The sequence below is a fragment of the Phoca vitulina genome, unplaced genomic scaffold (genome assembly GCF_004348235.1).
Source record: "Phoca vitulina isolate PV1807 unplaced genomic scaffold, GSC_HSeal_1.0 scaffold49, whole genome shotgun sequence".
Classification (NCBI taxonomy): Eukaryota; Metazoa; Chordata; class Mammalia; order Carnivora; family Phocidae; genus Phoca; species Phoca vitulina.
In genome coordinates, this window is record NW_022589752.1 from 5,347,934 (window position 1) to 5,364,827 (window position 16,894).

Here is a 16,894-nt window from a genome sequence, read left to right on the forward strand (position 1 = left end):
GTCTAAATCCAGAGCAGATTCCTTGCACCAGAGCACAGGTTTTTGCCATTGGCCCTTCTGAGGTGGTCAAGGACCCATCACCCACCCTGAGCATACCCTTAAGTCAGTGCTGCCCACAAGTGAGAGGACTCAAGGCAACTGGGTCTGCCTGCATTCCAGTGCCCTTACAGGAGTAGACCACCCAACTTTTTCCGCAAAACCTGGACCCCAAATCATCAGAGGGCTGCATGTGGGTCATGTTATTTTGGTCCCTACATAATTATTTTAAAGACAAATGGATCGTGAAATGAGTTTTTGTACTGTAAACTTTAAATAGTGCTTCTGAAATTATCTGGGTGGAGGACAAGTGTTACCCACCCCCCACCCATTATAAAGTACAGTTAATTCCTGGAAAAATGATCATGGGCTGGGGCTTGGCACAACAATGTCACATTTCCATAAAAGTGTCTAAAAATTTTTTTTTTTAAAAAGATTGATTGATTTGACACAGAGGGAGAGCGCGTGCATGTGCACAAGCAGGGGGAGCGGGAGTGGGAGAAGCGGGCTCCCTGCTGGGCAGGGAGCCCAAAGCAGGCTCCATCCCAGGACGCTGGGATCATGACCTGAGCGGAAGGCAGATGCTTAACCGACTAAGCCACCCAGGCGCCCCTAGAAATGCTTGTTCTTCATTTCTGTACTCACCTGCCACAGTTTGCTGATGACATTGGTCTGCAGACGGCACTTGGAGTAGCCCTTCTTCTCAGCATGTGCCTTCAGAGAAACTGTGGGCATTCTATATGTGTAGTCATATTACTGGGGCTCAGTGGGGTGCAGTGGTCCATGCATGTAGCTCCCAGAGGCAAACCTCCTGGGTTCAAAGCCTGGCTCCCTGACTTAATAGCGGTGTGACTTATTCAAGTCACTTCACATTCTGATCCTCAACTTCCATAGCCGTAAAATAGGGATAATGCATTTACTGCGTAGGGTCGTTGTTAAGAGTAAAGAGTAACACCTATAAAGGGCAAACACAGAGTTTACTCAGGGTGGGGGTGGGGGGAGCAGGAGGAATAGTTACTGTGATTTTGATCATTTTAACCTAATGAACGCTGTAATAAAGGTAAGTGATCATGTTTCCTTGTTTGTTATCTCTCAGGGCGCCTGGGTGGTTCAGCTGGTTAAGCATCTGCCTTCTGCTCAGGTCATGATCTCAGGGTCCTGGGATTGAGCCCCTGCATCGCATGGTGCTCCCTGCTCCGCGGGGATCCTGCTTCTCCCTCTCCCTGTGCTCCAACCCCCACTCGTGCTCGCTCTCTCTCAAATAAATAAAATCTTAAAAATTTTGTTACCCCTCATTGGCCCATGCACAGAATATCACAGCATGCGTTTTATTAACACACCTCAGCCTGGCTTTGGCTCTGCCCTTACGCCCACCCCCCATTTCTCCTTAGCACGTCCTCGCTCACTGCCCAGGCTCGCCCGTTCTGGCTGATGGACATGGACAGGGTTTCCCCAGCATACTTCTGCCAACCTTCGGGCCAGACAAGCAGATAGCACTGCCTTGCTCAAATTGATTTATGGCTCTACCCTGGTCTGGAACTCGGTCTGTATCTTTCTGCTCTTTCTCAACTCCCTCCCACCAGGTTGCTATGTAGTCATTTATAATAACAAGAAATCATTTGAGGGAATTCTTGGAGACCTACCTAAGGTAGATTCTAACAGGGATTTTCATTTGCTTATGCCAGGCTCATAAGGGTGCTACCGGTCTGAAAAAAACTATCAAGTAAAACCATGAGGTATTTTTTATTTTCTGGGGTTTTTTTCTCCTCCAGCACTTAGGTATTTTGTGAGTTTGAGCTGCAAATCCATCCAAGGGCCACTGTGTGGTTAAAATGTCCCAGGGTGGGGAAAACAACAACAAAAACCTCTCAGGGTATTAACCCATCTTTCTCTTGCAAAAGCAACTTTTCTTGCGGTCCTCAGGAAGAGGGGCTTGGGGTTAGGAGAGTTGAGAAGTATAAGAGAGGGAAAATTGATTTACCTGTGAATTACCCTTGCCTGGAGGTTATCTGGGGACAAGGCACCTTGGCTTGGTGGGCTGTCCCTTGCGCCCCCTTGTGGCCACGAACGGCTTTCTCCTGTTGAGGTGGGCGGATGCCTTTAAGGCAAATGTGATTCGGCGGTTCCCTTATTTCTCTCATTGAAACGTTTACCTAGGTCGTGACCTGCTGGTTCCTCATTTTGTCAGCTGTTCAGTTAGAGACTTTTATTTTAATACAATAAACTCTGTGCTAAGGGCTTAAAATGAATTATTTCACTTATATTTTATACATTTTTATATATTATCAGAAATCTGCATATGATTTTTAAAGCGCCATATGGGAAAATTGTATGAATCCATAGAAGTGATTTAAAGTTCCACAATCTTCCTCTTTAGGGTAATTCACATAATCAGTTCTGCACGGAGCCCAACACAGGGCTTGAACTCACGACCCTGAGATCAAGACCTGAGCTGAGATCAGGAGTTGGACACTTAACCAACTGAGCCACCCTGGTGCCCTGGAGCAGTTTTAAGAAGCGGAATTATCAATTCTAGCTAGATTCTTGAATACTGTTGCATGTTATTATAGTGTTAAAAAGAATCTAGTTTTTTGAAATCCAGCTCCTACTGTCTACACATTTAAGTATAAGGGAATAAGATCCAAGAACTTAGCAAGTTTAAAAGCAGGATATCCTAATCTAATAATAATGAAAGAATGATTACGATAAAGTTGTAGAATGTGCTGAAAATACCGTCTTCAATGCAACAGCAACAGTGCGCAGTTCCCTACATTTCCAACTCTATTTTCCGTAACTTTTGGACTTATTTTTAGGTATGACAAATTCTTATGCAGGAGATAATTATAGACCTTCATTTATTCAGGATAATGAGCTCAGACACTTAATCCTTAAGGTAAGTCAAGAGTTATATTTGTCTAAGCTGTGTTTGTCCTTTCAGTTTTACTTGGATGGGAGGCAGATTTTCTTCAGTTTGCTTCCGGCTGCCAACATTCAGGGCTCCCTAGTACACCACAGCTCCCTTCCTATAAAAATAAGTTGCCTAAGTAATCGTGTCTTAGTTTGGGCTGATGAAAGTAGAGACAGAGGATAGGCACTTTCCAAAGTATGGAGCAAAGCTCGTCTTTAATCCTAAACTTACACTGCCTGCTGTACTCACCTCCTATGCCATGGGGTCTGTTCCCCTCCGTCACCACCTCCTTCAAAGCCATCTACCTTGTATCCTTTTCTCTCCTGGATCCTGTTCTCTGCACATTAGCCAGTTACTGCTTACTGAGCTATTAGTTGATGCTTTGACATTTCTGTTCTCATCATTTCATATGCATGGGTTTTCAGATTCACTCGTCTAGAGGTTTATTTGACCTGGAAAATATGACCATGTCATTGGCTTATCCTGCCCCCAGGAGGTGATAAAATGTCTTGATCTTGTGCTATGACTCCTGGGCTTTAAACTGCAGCATGTTTAAACAGAAAGATTCTTCATACATATACTTGTCTATTTTTCTTTTAAATTTTTTAAAAAGCTCTTTTATCTGAACAGCTGAATTTAAATATAATATTTCTGATAGGAATGTAAGGATTTTTTTTTTAAGATGAAGGTATTTAAAGTTAGCAAAATGTACAGTATGCTTTGGAAGCTTTCTCACTAATCTTTAAGTGTTTTTTTTTCAGTCCTAACATAACATGGGTTCTGCCCTTCTAGAATACGTCTGCCTAACTCACCTCATGTTTGTTTCCAGTTAGTAGAAATTAATCAAGGGAATGTCCAGTGGGGTGCTAGACTCATCCTGTGTCCATATATATCCATTTCCCTATAGGTTGCTTCACAAGGAATATACTGGGCAGATTTCAATGGGAGTAACTGATGTTAGAATTTTTTAAGTTTCATTTTAAATGAGCGACACCTTATTATTTAAAAAGTATATTGTAGAATGTCTTCTCTTTTCCTTGTGCCCACTCTACACATTCCCTTCATCTAAGCACATCCCCGGACAGTTGTTAATGCTGTGTTTTGATATCTTTATAGTTTCTATATGCAGTATAGAATTTGGGATGGGTCGTTTTTGTGTTAGAAAATATCTCAATCAAATATTCCGTAGCCAAACTTTCCATGTCAAAAACTAGTTTAGACTGGGGTTCAATTTGATGTTCTTCATCAATCCTTTTATAGCTTAAGAAAATGTCCTGATTTTACTAGCTCTCTGACCACTCTTTGTTTTATTGCTATAGGAATTTTCATAGTATCTGAATGTGTGTAAGAAAGACAGAGATATTTAAAAATATTCACTTTTATATTTTTAAATCCTAGACTGCAGAAGGCTTCCTATTTGTGGTTGGATGTGAGAGAGGAAAAATTCTCTTCGTTTCTAAATCAGTCTCCAAAATACTTAATTATGATCAGGTATCCAAAACTGAAGATATTTTCCACACAATGTTTAATTTTTTTTGAACGAACACATATTTCCGAGTTCTCTTCCTGAACCCTATCCTCCCCCTGGGCTGTGGGTGCTTAGGTTCTGCTAGGTTAGAACTCCCAGAGAGATGGAAATATATGGAAACACTACGGGTTTTTCTTTCTTTCTTTCTTTCTTTTTTTTTTTTTAAGATTTTATTTATTTGACAGAGAGAGAGAGACACAGCGAGAGAGGGAACACAAGCAGGGGGAGTGGGAGAGGGAGAAGCAGGCTTCCCGCTGAGCAGGGAGCCGGATGTGGGGCTCGATCCCAGGACCTTGGGATCATGACCTGAGTCACCCAAGCACCCCATGGATTTTTATTTCTGATAAGGGTGTTCACTTCCTGACCTCCAGCAAGCTATTTAATTTTCCTGAGCTGCAACTTTCTCTTATGTAAAAAGGGGAAACGATGATTACACCTATCCCTTACGATGTAGAGACAAAATAACTGTCACATTTGAGACTGTCAGAACAATGTTCGCTGTCCTTCTGTTTCCTCCAAAAGACAGCATTATTATTTATTATTAGGTTATATGCATTGCATAACAGCTTTTGATCTAAGCTCTGGCAACAAACTCTAAAATTCATCTTTTATTTAACTACCTTTATAATCCTTTACCTCCTCATTCCCGAGCACCATTTAATTTGAACTAGTTACTCAAAAGCTCTAGCACTAACATTAATCCAATAGAGTGAGTAAACTAGCACCTGTGGTCACTTTTAAAATATACATCAGATAGACCACAGCTTTACTCTTAAATAACTCCCAATAATTTCACCTGTATTCTCCCCAAACATGAAAATTTGGGAGATATAAGATTCACAGATAATGAGTTAAATAACAGAAGAAGAGGTATTATGAGCCTACATACAGAAGGAGTAAGAACCAGATGAATCATGCAGCTGGTTATAGCTGCATCAGGGACACAAAGGCAGGTCAAGACTTGATTATTCTATTTCCTAACAGGAAACAGAAAACATCACACACACACACACACACACACAAAGATAACTTACAATTCAGAATAACATTTAAGTTCCAAATTAGTGACATGGAATCTCGTCCCACTGGGCACTGACCTAGCATTTCAGACCATTCAAGAGATATACTGACTACTCAGGAGGACTTTGGAATCCCCATGATGTAGGGTCTGGTCCTTAGCTTTTCAGACTCAGAAACTTGATTTGCTTTGAAGCATAGAGTTCACACAGTAGATTGATTTATAAAATGCTATTATTTAAAATATGAGATATCTAACTTCCAAGCTATCTTGGCTACTTGGCCATTTGTCCAGCTGGTCCATGTGTTCTGTCTAATATAAGAACGTCTGCTTAGGTGAACTTTACTTCACAAGGGGGGATGATCACTGTGGGTCAGGGAAGGCTTCATATACAAAATAGAATGTCTGCTTAGGCGTTAAGATGAGCAGAGAAGGGGAGGAAGACATTTCAAGTTGAGGGAGTTGGGCATTGGTGGTTCAGTGGTAGAATTCTCACCTGCCAAGTTGAGGGAGTTGGGGAGTAAAAGCCAATTGGTTAGAATGGCGAGGGAACTATGAGTTTGTAGAGAAGGGGTAATGAATTCTAGGTGATGAGACCATACAAGCAAAGGCATAGACGTGGGAATGCTGTACATACTGGGAGAAGTGGAATGGGAAGTGAGAGGTGTTCTAGGTTGGATTTTGTTTTTTAATAGTACAGTGATTTTTTTTTTTTTTTAAATCTGAGTCACACCATAAAATCACAGATACTTTGTGGCTTCCATATTGCAGTCTCTTTACTTTTACCAAGGTTAAGAAAAATTTAAAGTAAATCATAATATGACTTAGAAGCAACAAATGAATTGGGGGATGTTAACAAGAGTTCACCAAATATTAGTGATTAGGTATTTGTGATTTGTGTGTTTCCATATATGGTTTTGTGTGCATGTATTTCTATCTACAAGTATCACTCTGCTTTTAACACTAAGTTAATGTCACACGGAGTGGTAGATGTATCTTTGAGCCTAAGAAAAAGCAGTTTTAACAGTATTTACCATATGGTTGTGTGAAGAAATGTAGAAAAATTATGGTACTGATTTTAAATGAACATCTACCTTATAAATAGGCTAGCTTGACTGGACAAAGCTTATTTGACTTCTTACATCCAAAAGATGTTGCCAAAGTAAAGGAGCAACTTTCTTCTTCTGATATTTCACCAAGAGAGAAGCTCATCGATGCCAAAAGTAAGTGCTCATTTCAGCATGCCCATACTTTTATGTAAATATAATTATTACTTAAAAGCACAGCTATACAATATTTTGAAAAATTAGCTAATTATGGTTTTATCATGAGGAAATTTAATGAACTTTACAATCATTAACCTCAGAGTTCAAAAAACAATATAACTAAATAGAGAATTCTTATATACACATACAAAACAAATATATTCATATGAAGATGCTTTGTTCGGGGGGGGAGTATGTGATTGCTTCATATTCACTGTTTTTCATATGTTAATAAAGTCTTTACAAGAAAGTATCATTTGGGATTTAAAAAATTGCTGGGATTTCCATTATTCAGCTATATGCTGAGACGGTTCTCTTTCTTATATGAGTTAGGTCTGCTCAATATGAAAGACCTTGTATAATTGTGCTTTGGAAGTGTAAATATCCTTTATCTTCTCTGAAAATGCTTAGTACCAAACAATTATTTATAATATAATGATGCTTTATGCCATTGATTACTACTATAAGTTGAGGTTTTTTTCATTTAAAAAAATTTTTAAATTTCATTTCACTTAGATTACCTTTGTTTCCATCCCTAGGGAAAAAATGAAGATAAATTGCAAGTGTTTATAAATTATAAAAATATGATTGCTTGGCAAATGCTCTTTTTGGTGTATTTCACTTTATGGTTTACCATATAATGATGTCATTGCTTTAAATAACCATTTTTCTTTTTCAATTTATAAAAAAAAGAAGTAATAATTTTGAAATGTGTCTCCTGACATTTCTTACCATCTATATGAAAATATTCTTTTCCACCTGTTCTCTTGCCTCCTCCTGCTATGAAAGCTGGTTTGCAAGTTCACAGGAATTTCCACAGTGGAAGGACTCATGTGTATTCTGGCTCAAGGCGATCCTTTTTTTGTCGGATGAAGAGTTGTAAAATCTCTGTCAAAGAAGAGCGTGAATGCTTATCCACCTCAAAGAAGAAAGGTATCATCATTTTAGAATATCAAGTGATTTAAGGCACGGATATAAAATTAATGTCCTAAAAGCTTTCCATACAGAAATAATAAAGTGTGTGGTCAAGGCAAATAGTTGAGAACAAAAGCACCCAAGGAAACAAGATTGTTTTTTAACCAGAATTATTTAGATTGACTCATCATAGCTTTCAAATTTATCAGGTAATTGCAGGCCCTTTACTGCCCAAGATTTTAATGGTGTTGTTGAAATTGCAGTTTGGGGGCATTCAAATGGGAAGAAATTGGGATTTCATAACAAAAGTTATATTTCATTGTTTTATAATATGAAAGGTCTTTTAAAAAAAAAAACTGCAATAGTACAAGAGCCTGATTTGATTAATTTTGGTGAAAGTTTCTTAAGACATTCCAGGTGTAGTTTCAATGCTTTTGGTTCTTTGGTAAATATTTCTAGTTCTGTTTTCTTTTATAGATTTGTCTTATTTACATTTTTAATTAACACTCATCTATTTTACTTGACTGAGAAATTCTGGGGACTGAAAAATGTCTCACACTTTTTTTGCCTAAGAACATATTAACCTATTAGATACAGGATTTCCTATGCAAATTTTAATGTGAGATTTGCTTTCCCATCCTTGAAAAGGATATTTATACTGAGCTGCAAGATTCAGTTTATTTACAAGTTTTGGTCAAATCTTTTTTGGCGACCACTTAAGATGATAATCACTCAGTACTTATTAAGCATGTACCTGTGCCAGATCAGACACTGTACTAAGTGTTTTATTCCCCATGATAACACTATGCTTACCACTGAATTAAATTGGTAAAACTCACACTCAAACCTAAACCCCCTACTCTTACGTTACACTATAAAAAACAGTGAACCAGCAGTTGTAAGAGAGGATCTATTTGTAAACCATCAGTTGCTGCCCTCGTGCCCTTGGCTCTGAGTGGGCAAGGGTTGTCTAAAGTCACTTGTAAGGCCTCCTGGGCTGGAAGTCATAGTTGACCTGGTGATGAAGAGGCTGTGGAATCCAGCTGACTGGGATCAAATTTTGGTTCTATCACTTGCTAGCTCTGTGATTGTGAACAAGTTTCTGAATCCCTCTGAGCCTCAGTTTCCTTATCTGTAAAACAAGATTATCCACAGCCTTGTATGGCTTTGTGGGGTAGGTAAATGTATCAATTCTGGAGCCAAACTGTTCAGGTTTGAATCCTAACTTGTGAGTAACTGTATGACTTAAGATAAATTACTAAATCCTTTTGATCTCACTCTTTTCAGTGGTAGAAAGAAAATAATAGAATCTCCCTCCTAGGGTGGTTATTAGGATTAAAGGAGTTAATACATGTGATGTGCTTACCCTGGTTTCTAGCATAGTAACACTAGGTAAATGTTAGGAGCTGTTATGAATATTATTAGAAATAATGCACCTAAACTCTTAGGACAGTGCAAGTAGATGGTATTGTCATTACCTCAGGGTGCCTGTTTCCTCTGCCTTCCTTCCCAAGTCAGTCATGTTAATCTCATATTAATCTTATATTTGACATGGCTAATAATGTGGAACTAGTCTCCAAGGGCAGGAATATTCCTTCTGTGTGGATGGTATAAGGGTCATACTCCATGCAGACCCTGGACTGTAGTACAGGATTTAACTAGATTTAAGTAGAGGTAAATCAATACCATGCTGAGTAGATCCAACCATAAGTGAATCACCTAATCTATACAGCAGTCCATGAGAGAGAAAAACATGGCAGCCAATGCAACTATCTTAATGTGGCTGAAATCTCTATGGTGTTTTATACAAGTTATAAGTTGAGTAAAGTCTTAAATTATCAGGTTTTGTAAGTGTTTTAAAGATTACCAAATTAGGGAGTAATAGTTCTGGTCCAAGATGTTGACATAGGAAGACCCTGAACTCACCTCCTTCACAGATACCAAACCTACACCTATTTATAGAGCAATTTCTCCTGAAAAAGATCTGAGTGCTGACCCAACAGCTTCCACACAGTAAAAGACCACATACAGAATGGCACAGTAATAAAGGGGAAACCCTAACACTGAGAACTGTAGTGGGGAGGGATAGTACTAAGGGACTGTGAGCAGATCTGTCTGCACTGCGGCACACAAAAAGCCACAGTCTAAAAAGTCAACTAAAATATACAGGAACCAGCCCTACCACACTGCCAAAGGGCTGGGAGCTACTGGAACTCTCTCCAGGTCAAAGGGGCTGGTGAGGACCACAGTTTACATTCCCCCTCCACCTTGACCATATGAATGAGAGCAAGGTCTGGCTGCCCGAGCTAGCCTTCTCTGTCAGAGCCCCAGAGCCCTAACCCACACCAGCCCTAAGGTAGCCCCACAATAGTGCCCAACAGGACATCCCTGGTCAGCACTCACTACAGTTCCACTGCCTTGCCAAGGTGACACAGTGCAAAGCATGCTGGAACACTCGAGGCCTACATCACTTCAGCTCCAGCCAACCCACCAGGGTGCCCCTTGTGCAGAGTACCCTCAGAACACCTGGCCCATACCCATCTCTGCTCCATTTGCCCTGCCAGAGCACCTCTGTGCAGAGCGCCCAGGGACCGCCCCAGCCCATGCCTACACTTCAGTTTCGGCTATTCTGCCAGGGTGCTGTCTTGTGTAGAGACACTCAGGACCCACTAGCCTGCACCCACTTCAGCTGTCCTGCTAGGGCACTCTCTGTACAGATAGTCCTAAGACCACCTCAACTCATGTCCACTTCAGCTCCAGGCATCCTTCCAGGGCAGTTCCAGAATGGAGCGCCCTAGGGCCCCCACTGATATCAGCTACAGTTCCAACCAGCCAAAGTCACCAGATACAGAGTCCACACAGGGAATAACCATACACAAGATGATTCCTTCAAGTTTGGGAGAAATAGCTCTTCTGCCTAATTCATAGAAACAACACAGAAAGTCAGGGAGACAGAGGAGTATGCTCCAAATGAAAGAACAAGACAAAACCTGAGAAAAAGAACTAAGCAATATGCCTGATAAAGAGTTTAGAGTAATGATCATAAAGATGTTCACAGACTGGAGAGAAGGGTGGAAGAACTCAGAACTTCAACAAAAAGAAAATATAAAAGACAACTAATCAGAGTTGAAGAATATAATAAATGAAATAAAAAATATATTAGGGGAATCAATAGATTAATGGATACAGAAGAATGGATCAGTAATCTGGAAGATAGGGTAATGGAAAGCACCCAAGCTGAACAGCAAGAAGAAAAAGGAATTTTAAAAAGTGAGGATAGGTAAGGGATCTCTTCAACAACATCAAGCAAACAAACATTAACATTATAGGAGTCCCAGAAGGAGAAGAGAGAAAGGAGCAGAACACTTATTTGAAGAAATAAGAGCTGAACAAGTCTCTATCTCAGGGAAAGAAACAGATCTCTGACTCAGGAGGCACAGAGAGCCCCAAAGAAGATGAACCCAAGAAGTTCTACACCAAGACACATCACAATTAAAATGTCAAAGATTAAAGAAAGCTAAAGAGAGAATTTTAAAAGCAGCAAGAGAGAAGCAATAAGTACCATACAAGGGAAACCCCATAAGGCTATCAGCTGATTTTTCAGCAGAAACTTTGCAGGCCAGAAGGGAGTGGCATGATATATTCAAAGTGCTGAAAGGAAAAAACCTACAACCAAGAATACTCTACCTGGCAAGATTACCATTAAGAATTAAAAAAGAGATAAAGAGTTCCCAGGCAAACAAAAGTTAAAGGAGTTCATCACTAAGCTGGCATTACAAGAAAAGTTAAAGGGACTTCTTGAAGTGGAAAAGAAAAGACCATACTTAGAAGTAAGAAAATTTGAATAACAGGATATAAAATATGACAACACATAAATTAAACATGGGGGAGGGGAGCAAAAAATCTTTCAGAATGTGTTTAAACTTAAGTGACCATCAACTTAATATAGACTGCTCTATACTTAGGATGTTATATATGAACCTCATGGTGACCACAAACCAAACACCTATAAGAGGTACACAAAAAATAAACAGAAAGCCAAGCATAACACTAAAGAAAGTCAACAATCATAAGGGAAGAGACCCAGAGAAGAAGAAAGGAACAGAGAAGAACTACAACAACAACCAGAAAACAATAAACAAAATGGCAATGAGTACATAACTATCAATAATTATTTTAAAAATAAAGGGTCTAAATGTTCCAATTGAGAACACAGGGTGATTCAATGGATTAAAAAAAACAACACCCATCTTACGTGCTCCCTACAAAAGGCTCACTTCAGGCCTAAGGACCCATACAGACTGAAAGTGAAAGCTTGAAAAAAGATATTCTATGCAAATGGAAGCAAAAAAAAAAAAAAAAGCTGGGATAGCAATACTTATATCAAACAAAATAGACTTTTTTTTTAAGATTTTATTTATTTATTTGTCAGAGAGAGAGCACAAGCAGGGATCGTGACCTGAGCCAAAGGCAGACACTTAACCAACTGAGCCACCCAGGCATCCCAAACAAAATAGACTTTAACAAAGTGTTAAAGTCCATAACAAGTGACAAAAGGGGCGATGCATAGTGATAAAAGGATTAATCCAACAAGAGGAGAGAATAATTGTAAATATTCATGCATCCAACGTAGGAGTACCTAAATACATAAAACAAATATTAACAGACATAAAGGGAGAAATGGAGGGTAATACAATAATAGTAGGGACTTTAAAACCCCACTTACATCAATGGATGGATCATCCATGTAGAAAATCAATAAGGAAACAGTGTCTTTGAATGACACATTAGACTAGATAAACTTAACAGATACATACAGAACATTTCATCCAAAAACAGAGTACAGATTCTTTTCAAGTGCACATGGAATATTCTCCAGGATAGATCACAAAACAAGTCTCAATAAATTTAAGAGCATAAAAATTATACACATATCTTTTCCAACCACAACAGTATGAAACTAGAAATTAATCACAAGAAAAAATTCTTAAAAACAAACACATGGAAGCTAAACAACATGCTACTAAACAATCAATGGGTCAATGAAGAAATCAGGAAGGAAATGTAAAAATACATGGAGACAGGGGTTCCTGGGTGGCTCAGTCGGTTAAGCATCTGACTCTTGATTTAGCTCAGGTCATGATCTCAGAGTGGTAAGATTGAGCCCCACCTAGGGCTCTGCACTCAGCAGGGAGACTGCTTGAGATTCTTTCCCTCTGCCCCTCCCCCTGCTCACTCTCTCTCAAAATAAATAAATAAATCTTTTTAAAAAATACATGGAGACAAATGAAAATAGAATCACAATGGTACAAAATTTCGGGGACACAGTGAAAGCAGTTCTGAGGGAAGTTTATAGCAATGCAAGCCTACCTCAAAAAAAAACAAGAAAAATCTTAATCTCACCTTACACCTAAAAGAATGAGAAAAAGACAAGCCCAAGGTGAGTAGAGAAAGGAAATAATGAAAAGCAGAGCAGAAATAAATTAAATAAAGACTAAAAAATCCAGAAAAGGTAAAACCAAGAGCTAGTTCTTTGAGAAGATAAACAAAATTCATAAGCCTTAAGCCAAACTCATCAAAAAGAGGACCCAAATAAAATCAGAAATGAGAGAGAAGTAATTGCCAACACCACAGAAATACAAAGGGTTATAAGAGACTACTATGAAAAACAATATGCCAACAAATTGGATAACCTAGAAGAAATGGATAAATTCCTAGAAACATACAATCTTCCAAAAGTGAATCAGGAAGAAATAGAAAATCTTAACAGAATAGTTACTGGTAATAAAATAGAATTGGTAATTTAAAGATTTCCAACAAATACAAGTCCAGGATGGATTCACAGGTGAATTCTATCAAATATTTAAAGAGTTAATACCTATTGCCCACAAACTATTCCAAAAAATAGAAGAGAAAGGAACACTTCCCAGTTTATTTGATAAGGCTAGCATTACTCCCATACCAAATCAAGACAAAGACACTACAAAAAAAGAAAACTTCAGGCCATATCTCTGATGAACATAGATGCAAAGTCCTCAGTAAAATATTAACAAACCACATTCAACAATACATTAAAAAGATCATTCTGCATGATCAAGTGGCACTTATTTCAGGGATGCAGGGATGGTTCAATATTTGCAAATCAATGAACTTGATACATCACATTAATGAAGATCAAAATCATGATCATCTCAATAGATAGAGAAAAAGCATTTGACAAAATTCAATATCCATTCATGGGAAAAACTCTCAACAAAGTAGGTTTAAAGGGTACATACCTCAACATAATAAAGGCCATATGTGACAAACCCAGAGCTGACATCATACTTAATGCTGAAAACTCGAGAGCTTTTTCTCCAGGATCAGGAGCAAGGATATTCTACTCTTGTCACTTTTATTCAATATCGTACTGGGAGTCTTAACCACAACTATCAGATAAGAAAAAGAAAAGGTATTTGAATTGGCCAGGAGGAAGTAAAATGGTCACTTTTGCAGATGACATGATACTAGACATAGAAAACTCTCCCAAAAGATTACTAGAATTGATAAATGAATTTAGTAAAGTTGCAGGATACAAAATTTATATACAGAAATTTGTAGTGTTTCTATACACTAATAACAAAGTAGAAGAGAGTAGAATTAAGCAAACAATTCCATTTATAATTGCACACAAAAGATTAAAATACCTAGGAATAAACTTAACCAAGGAGGGGGCACCTGGGTGGCTCAGTTGGTTAAGTGACAGCCTTCAGCTCAGGTCATGATCCTGGAGTCCTGGGATCGAGTCCCGCATCAGACTCCCTGCTCAGTGGGGAGTCTGCTTCTCCCTCTGACCCTCCCCCTTCTCATGTGTTCTCTCTCTCTCTCTCTCATTCTCTGTCAAATAAATAAAATCTTAAAAAAACACAAAACTTAACCAAGGAGATGAAAGACCTCTACCTCAAAAACCACAAAACATTGGGCGCCTGGGTGGCTCAGTTGGTTAAGCGACTGCCTTCGGCTCAGGTCATGATCCTGGAGTCCCTGGATCGAGTCCCGCATCGGGCTCCCTGCTCGGCAGGGAGTCTGCTTCTCCCTCTGACCCTCCCCCCTCTCATGTGCTTGCTCTCTCTCATTCTCTCTCTCTCAAATAAATAAATAAAAAATCTTTAAAAAAAAAAAACAAAAAACCACAAAACATTGATAAAGGAATTTGAAGGTGACACAAACAAATGGAAAGACATACCATGCTCACAGATTAGAAGAATTGATATTGTTAAAATGTCGATACTCCCTAAAGCAATCTATAGATTCAGTGCAATCCCTGTGAAAATACCAACAGCATTTCCACAGAACTAGAACTAACAATCCTAAAATCTGTATAGAACCATAAAAGACCCGAATAGCCAAAACAATCTTGAGAAAGAACAAAGCTGGAGGTATCACAATATCAAATTTCATGATATACTACAAAGCTATAGTAGTCAAAACAGTATGATCCTGGCACAAAAATAGGAAGAGAGAGGCCAGAAATAAACCCACCCTTATATAGTCAATCTACAACAAAGGAGGCAAGAATATACAACAGGGAAAAGACAGTCTATTGAATAAATGGTGCTGAGAAAACTGGACTGTTACATGCAGAAGAATGAAACTGGACCACTTTCTCACACCACACATAAAAATAGAATGGATGAAAGACCTAAATGTGAGACCTGAAATCCTAAAAATCCTAGAAGAAAACATAGGCAGTAATCCTTTGAGCATCAGCCTTAACAACAGTTTGGTCTAGATATGTCCCCTCAGGTAAGGGAAACAAAAGCAAAAATAAACTATTTTTATTTTGACTACATCAAAATAAAAAGTTTTTGTACAATGAAGGAAACCATCAACAAAATGAAAAGACAGCCTACTGAACAAGAGAAGATACTTGCACATGATATATCCAATAAGGGGTTAATATCAAAATATATAAATAACTTACATAATGCAACATCAAAGAAATAATCCAATTTAAAAATGGGCAAAGGACCTGAATAGACCTTTTTCCAAAGACTTAACATGGCCTAGGAATATTAAAAGATGCTCAACATCACTAATCATCAGGGAAATGCAAATCAAAGACACAGTGAAGTATCACCTTACACCTGTTAGAATGGCTAGAGTCAAAAAAACAACTGTTGGTGAGGATTTAGAGAAAAAGGACTGTGCACTTTTGGTGGGAATGTAAATTGCTGCAACTACTTGGAAGATAGTATGGAGTTTTCTTGAAAAATTAAAAATAGAAATACCATATCAACCAATAATTCCACTTCTGGATAATTACCCCCCCCCCAAAATGAAAACACTAATTTGAAAAAATATATGACCTCTATGTTCATCGCAGAATATATGACCTCTATGTTCATCGCAGCATTATTTACAATAGCCAAGATATAGAAGCAACCCAAGTGTCCATCAGTAGATGAATAGATAAAGAAGTGGTACACACACACTGGAATATTTTATTTATATTCAATTAATTAACATTTAGTGTATTATTAGTTTCAGAGGTAGAGTTCAGTGATTCATCAGTTGTGTATGACACCCAGTGATCATTACATCACATGCCCTCCTTAATGCCTAACACCCAGTTACCCCATCCCCCACCCACACACTGGAATATTACTCAGCCATAAAAAGGATGAGATCTTGACATTGCAACAATATTGCAAGAATATGGATGGATCTAGAGGGTATTATGCTAAGTGAGACAGATAAAGGCAAATACCATAGGATTTCACTTAATATGTGGAATCTAAAAACCAGAACAAATGAATAAACAAAGAGCAGAAACAGACCCATCAATACAGAGAACAAACTGATAGTTGCCAGAGGGAAGGTGGGGAGTGGGAAATGGACAAAATGGGTGAAGGGGAGTGGGAGATACAGGCTTCCAGTTATGGAATGAGTAAATCATAGGGATAAAAGGTACAGTATAGGGAATATAGTAATATTGTTACAGTGTTGTATGGCAGCTACACTTGTGGGAAGCATAACAGATAGATCTGTCATGTCCCTATGTTGTACACCCAAAACTAACGTAACATTATGTATCAACTACAATTAAAAAGATCTTCAGATTAATTTGTCTTTCCTTCTGGGAAGAGAAGCGTTTCCATATGGTCTTACGTAGTACTGATATTTTAGTCATGTCTTTGTCTTGGTGCATGGTTAGTGCCCAGTGTCACCATGTTTTACTTCTG

At 38.5% G+C, this 16,894-nt stretch overlaps 1 protein-coding gene across 2 annotated transcripts in view; it reads left to right on the top strand.

Annotated features, from left to right (window-relative positions):
* Positions 1-16,894, top strand: part of ARNTL2 (aryl hydrocarbon receptor nuclear translocator like 2) — a 104,645-nt gene that overhangs the window by 56,510 nt on the left and 31,241 nt on the right. For both annotated transcript variants that reach the window (XM_032432776.1, XM_032432777.1), the window contains 4 exons: positions 2,850-2,929; positions 4,343-4,435; positions 6,596-6,713; positions 7,545-7,688. In XM_032432776.1, the coding sequence (XP_032288667.1) occupies positions 2,850-2,929; positions 4,343-4,435; positions 6,596-6,713; positions 7,545-7,688 (435 nt within the window). The remainder of the gene's footprint in view (positions 1-2,849; positions 2,930-4,342; positions 4,436-6,595; positions 6,714-7,544; positions 7,689-16,894) is intronic.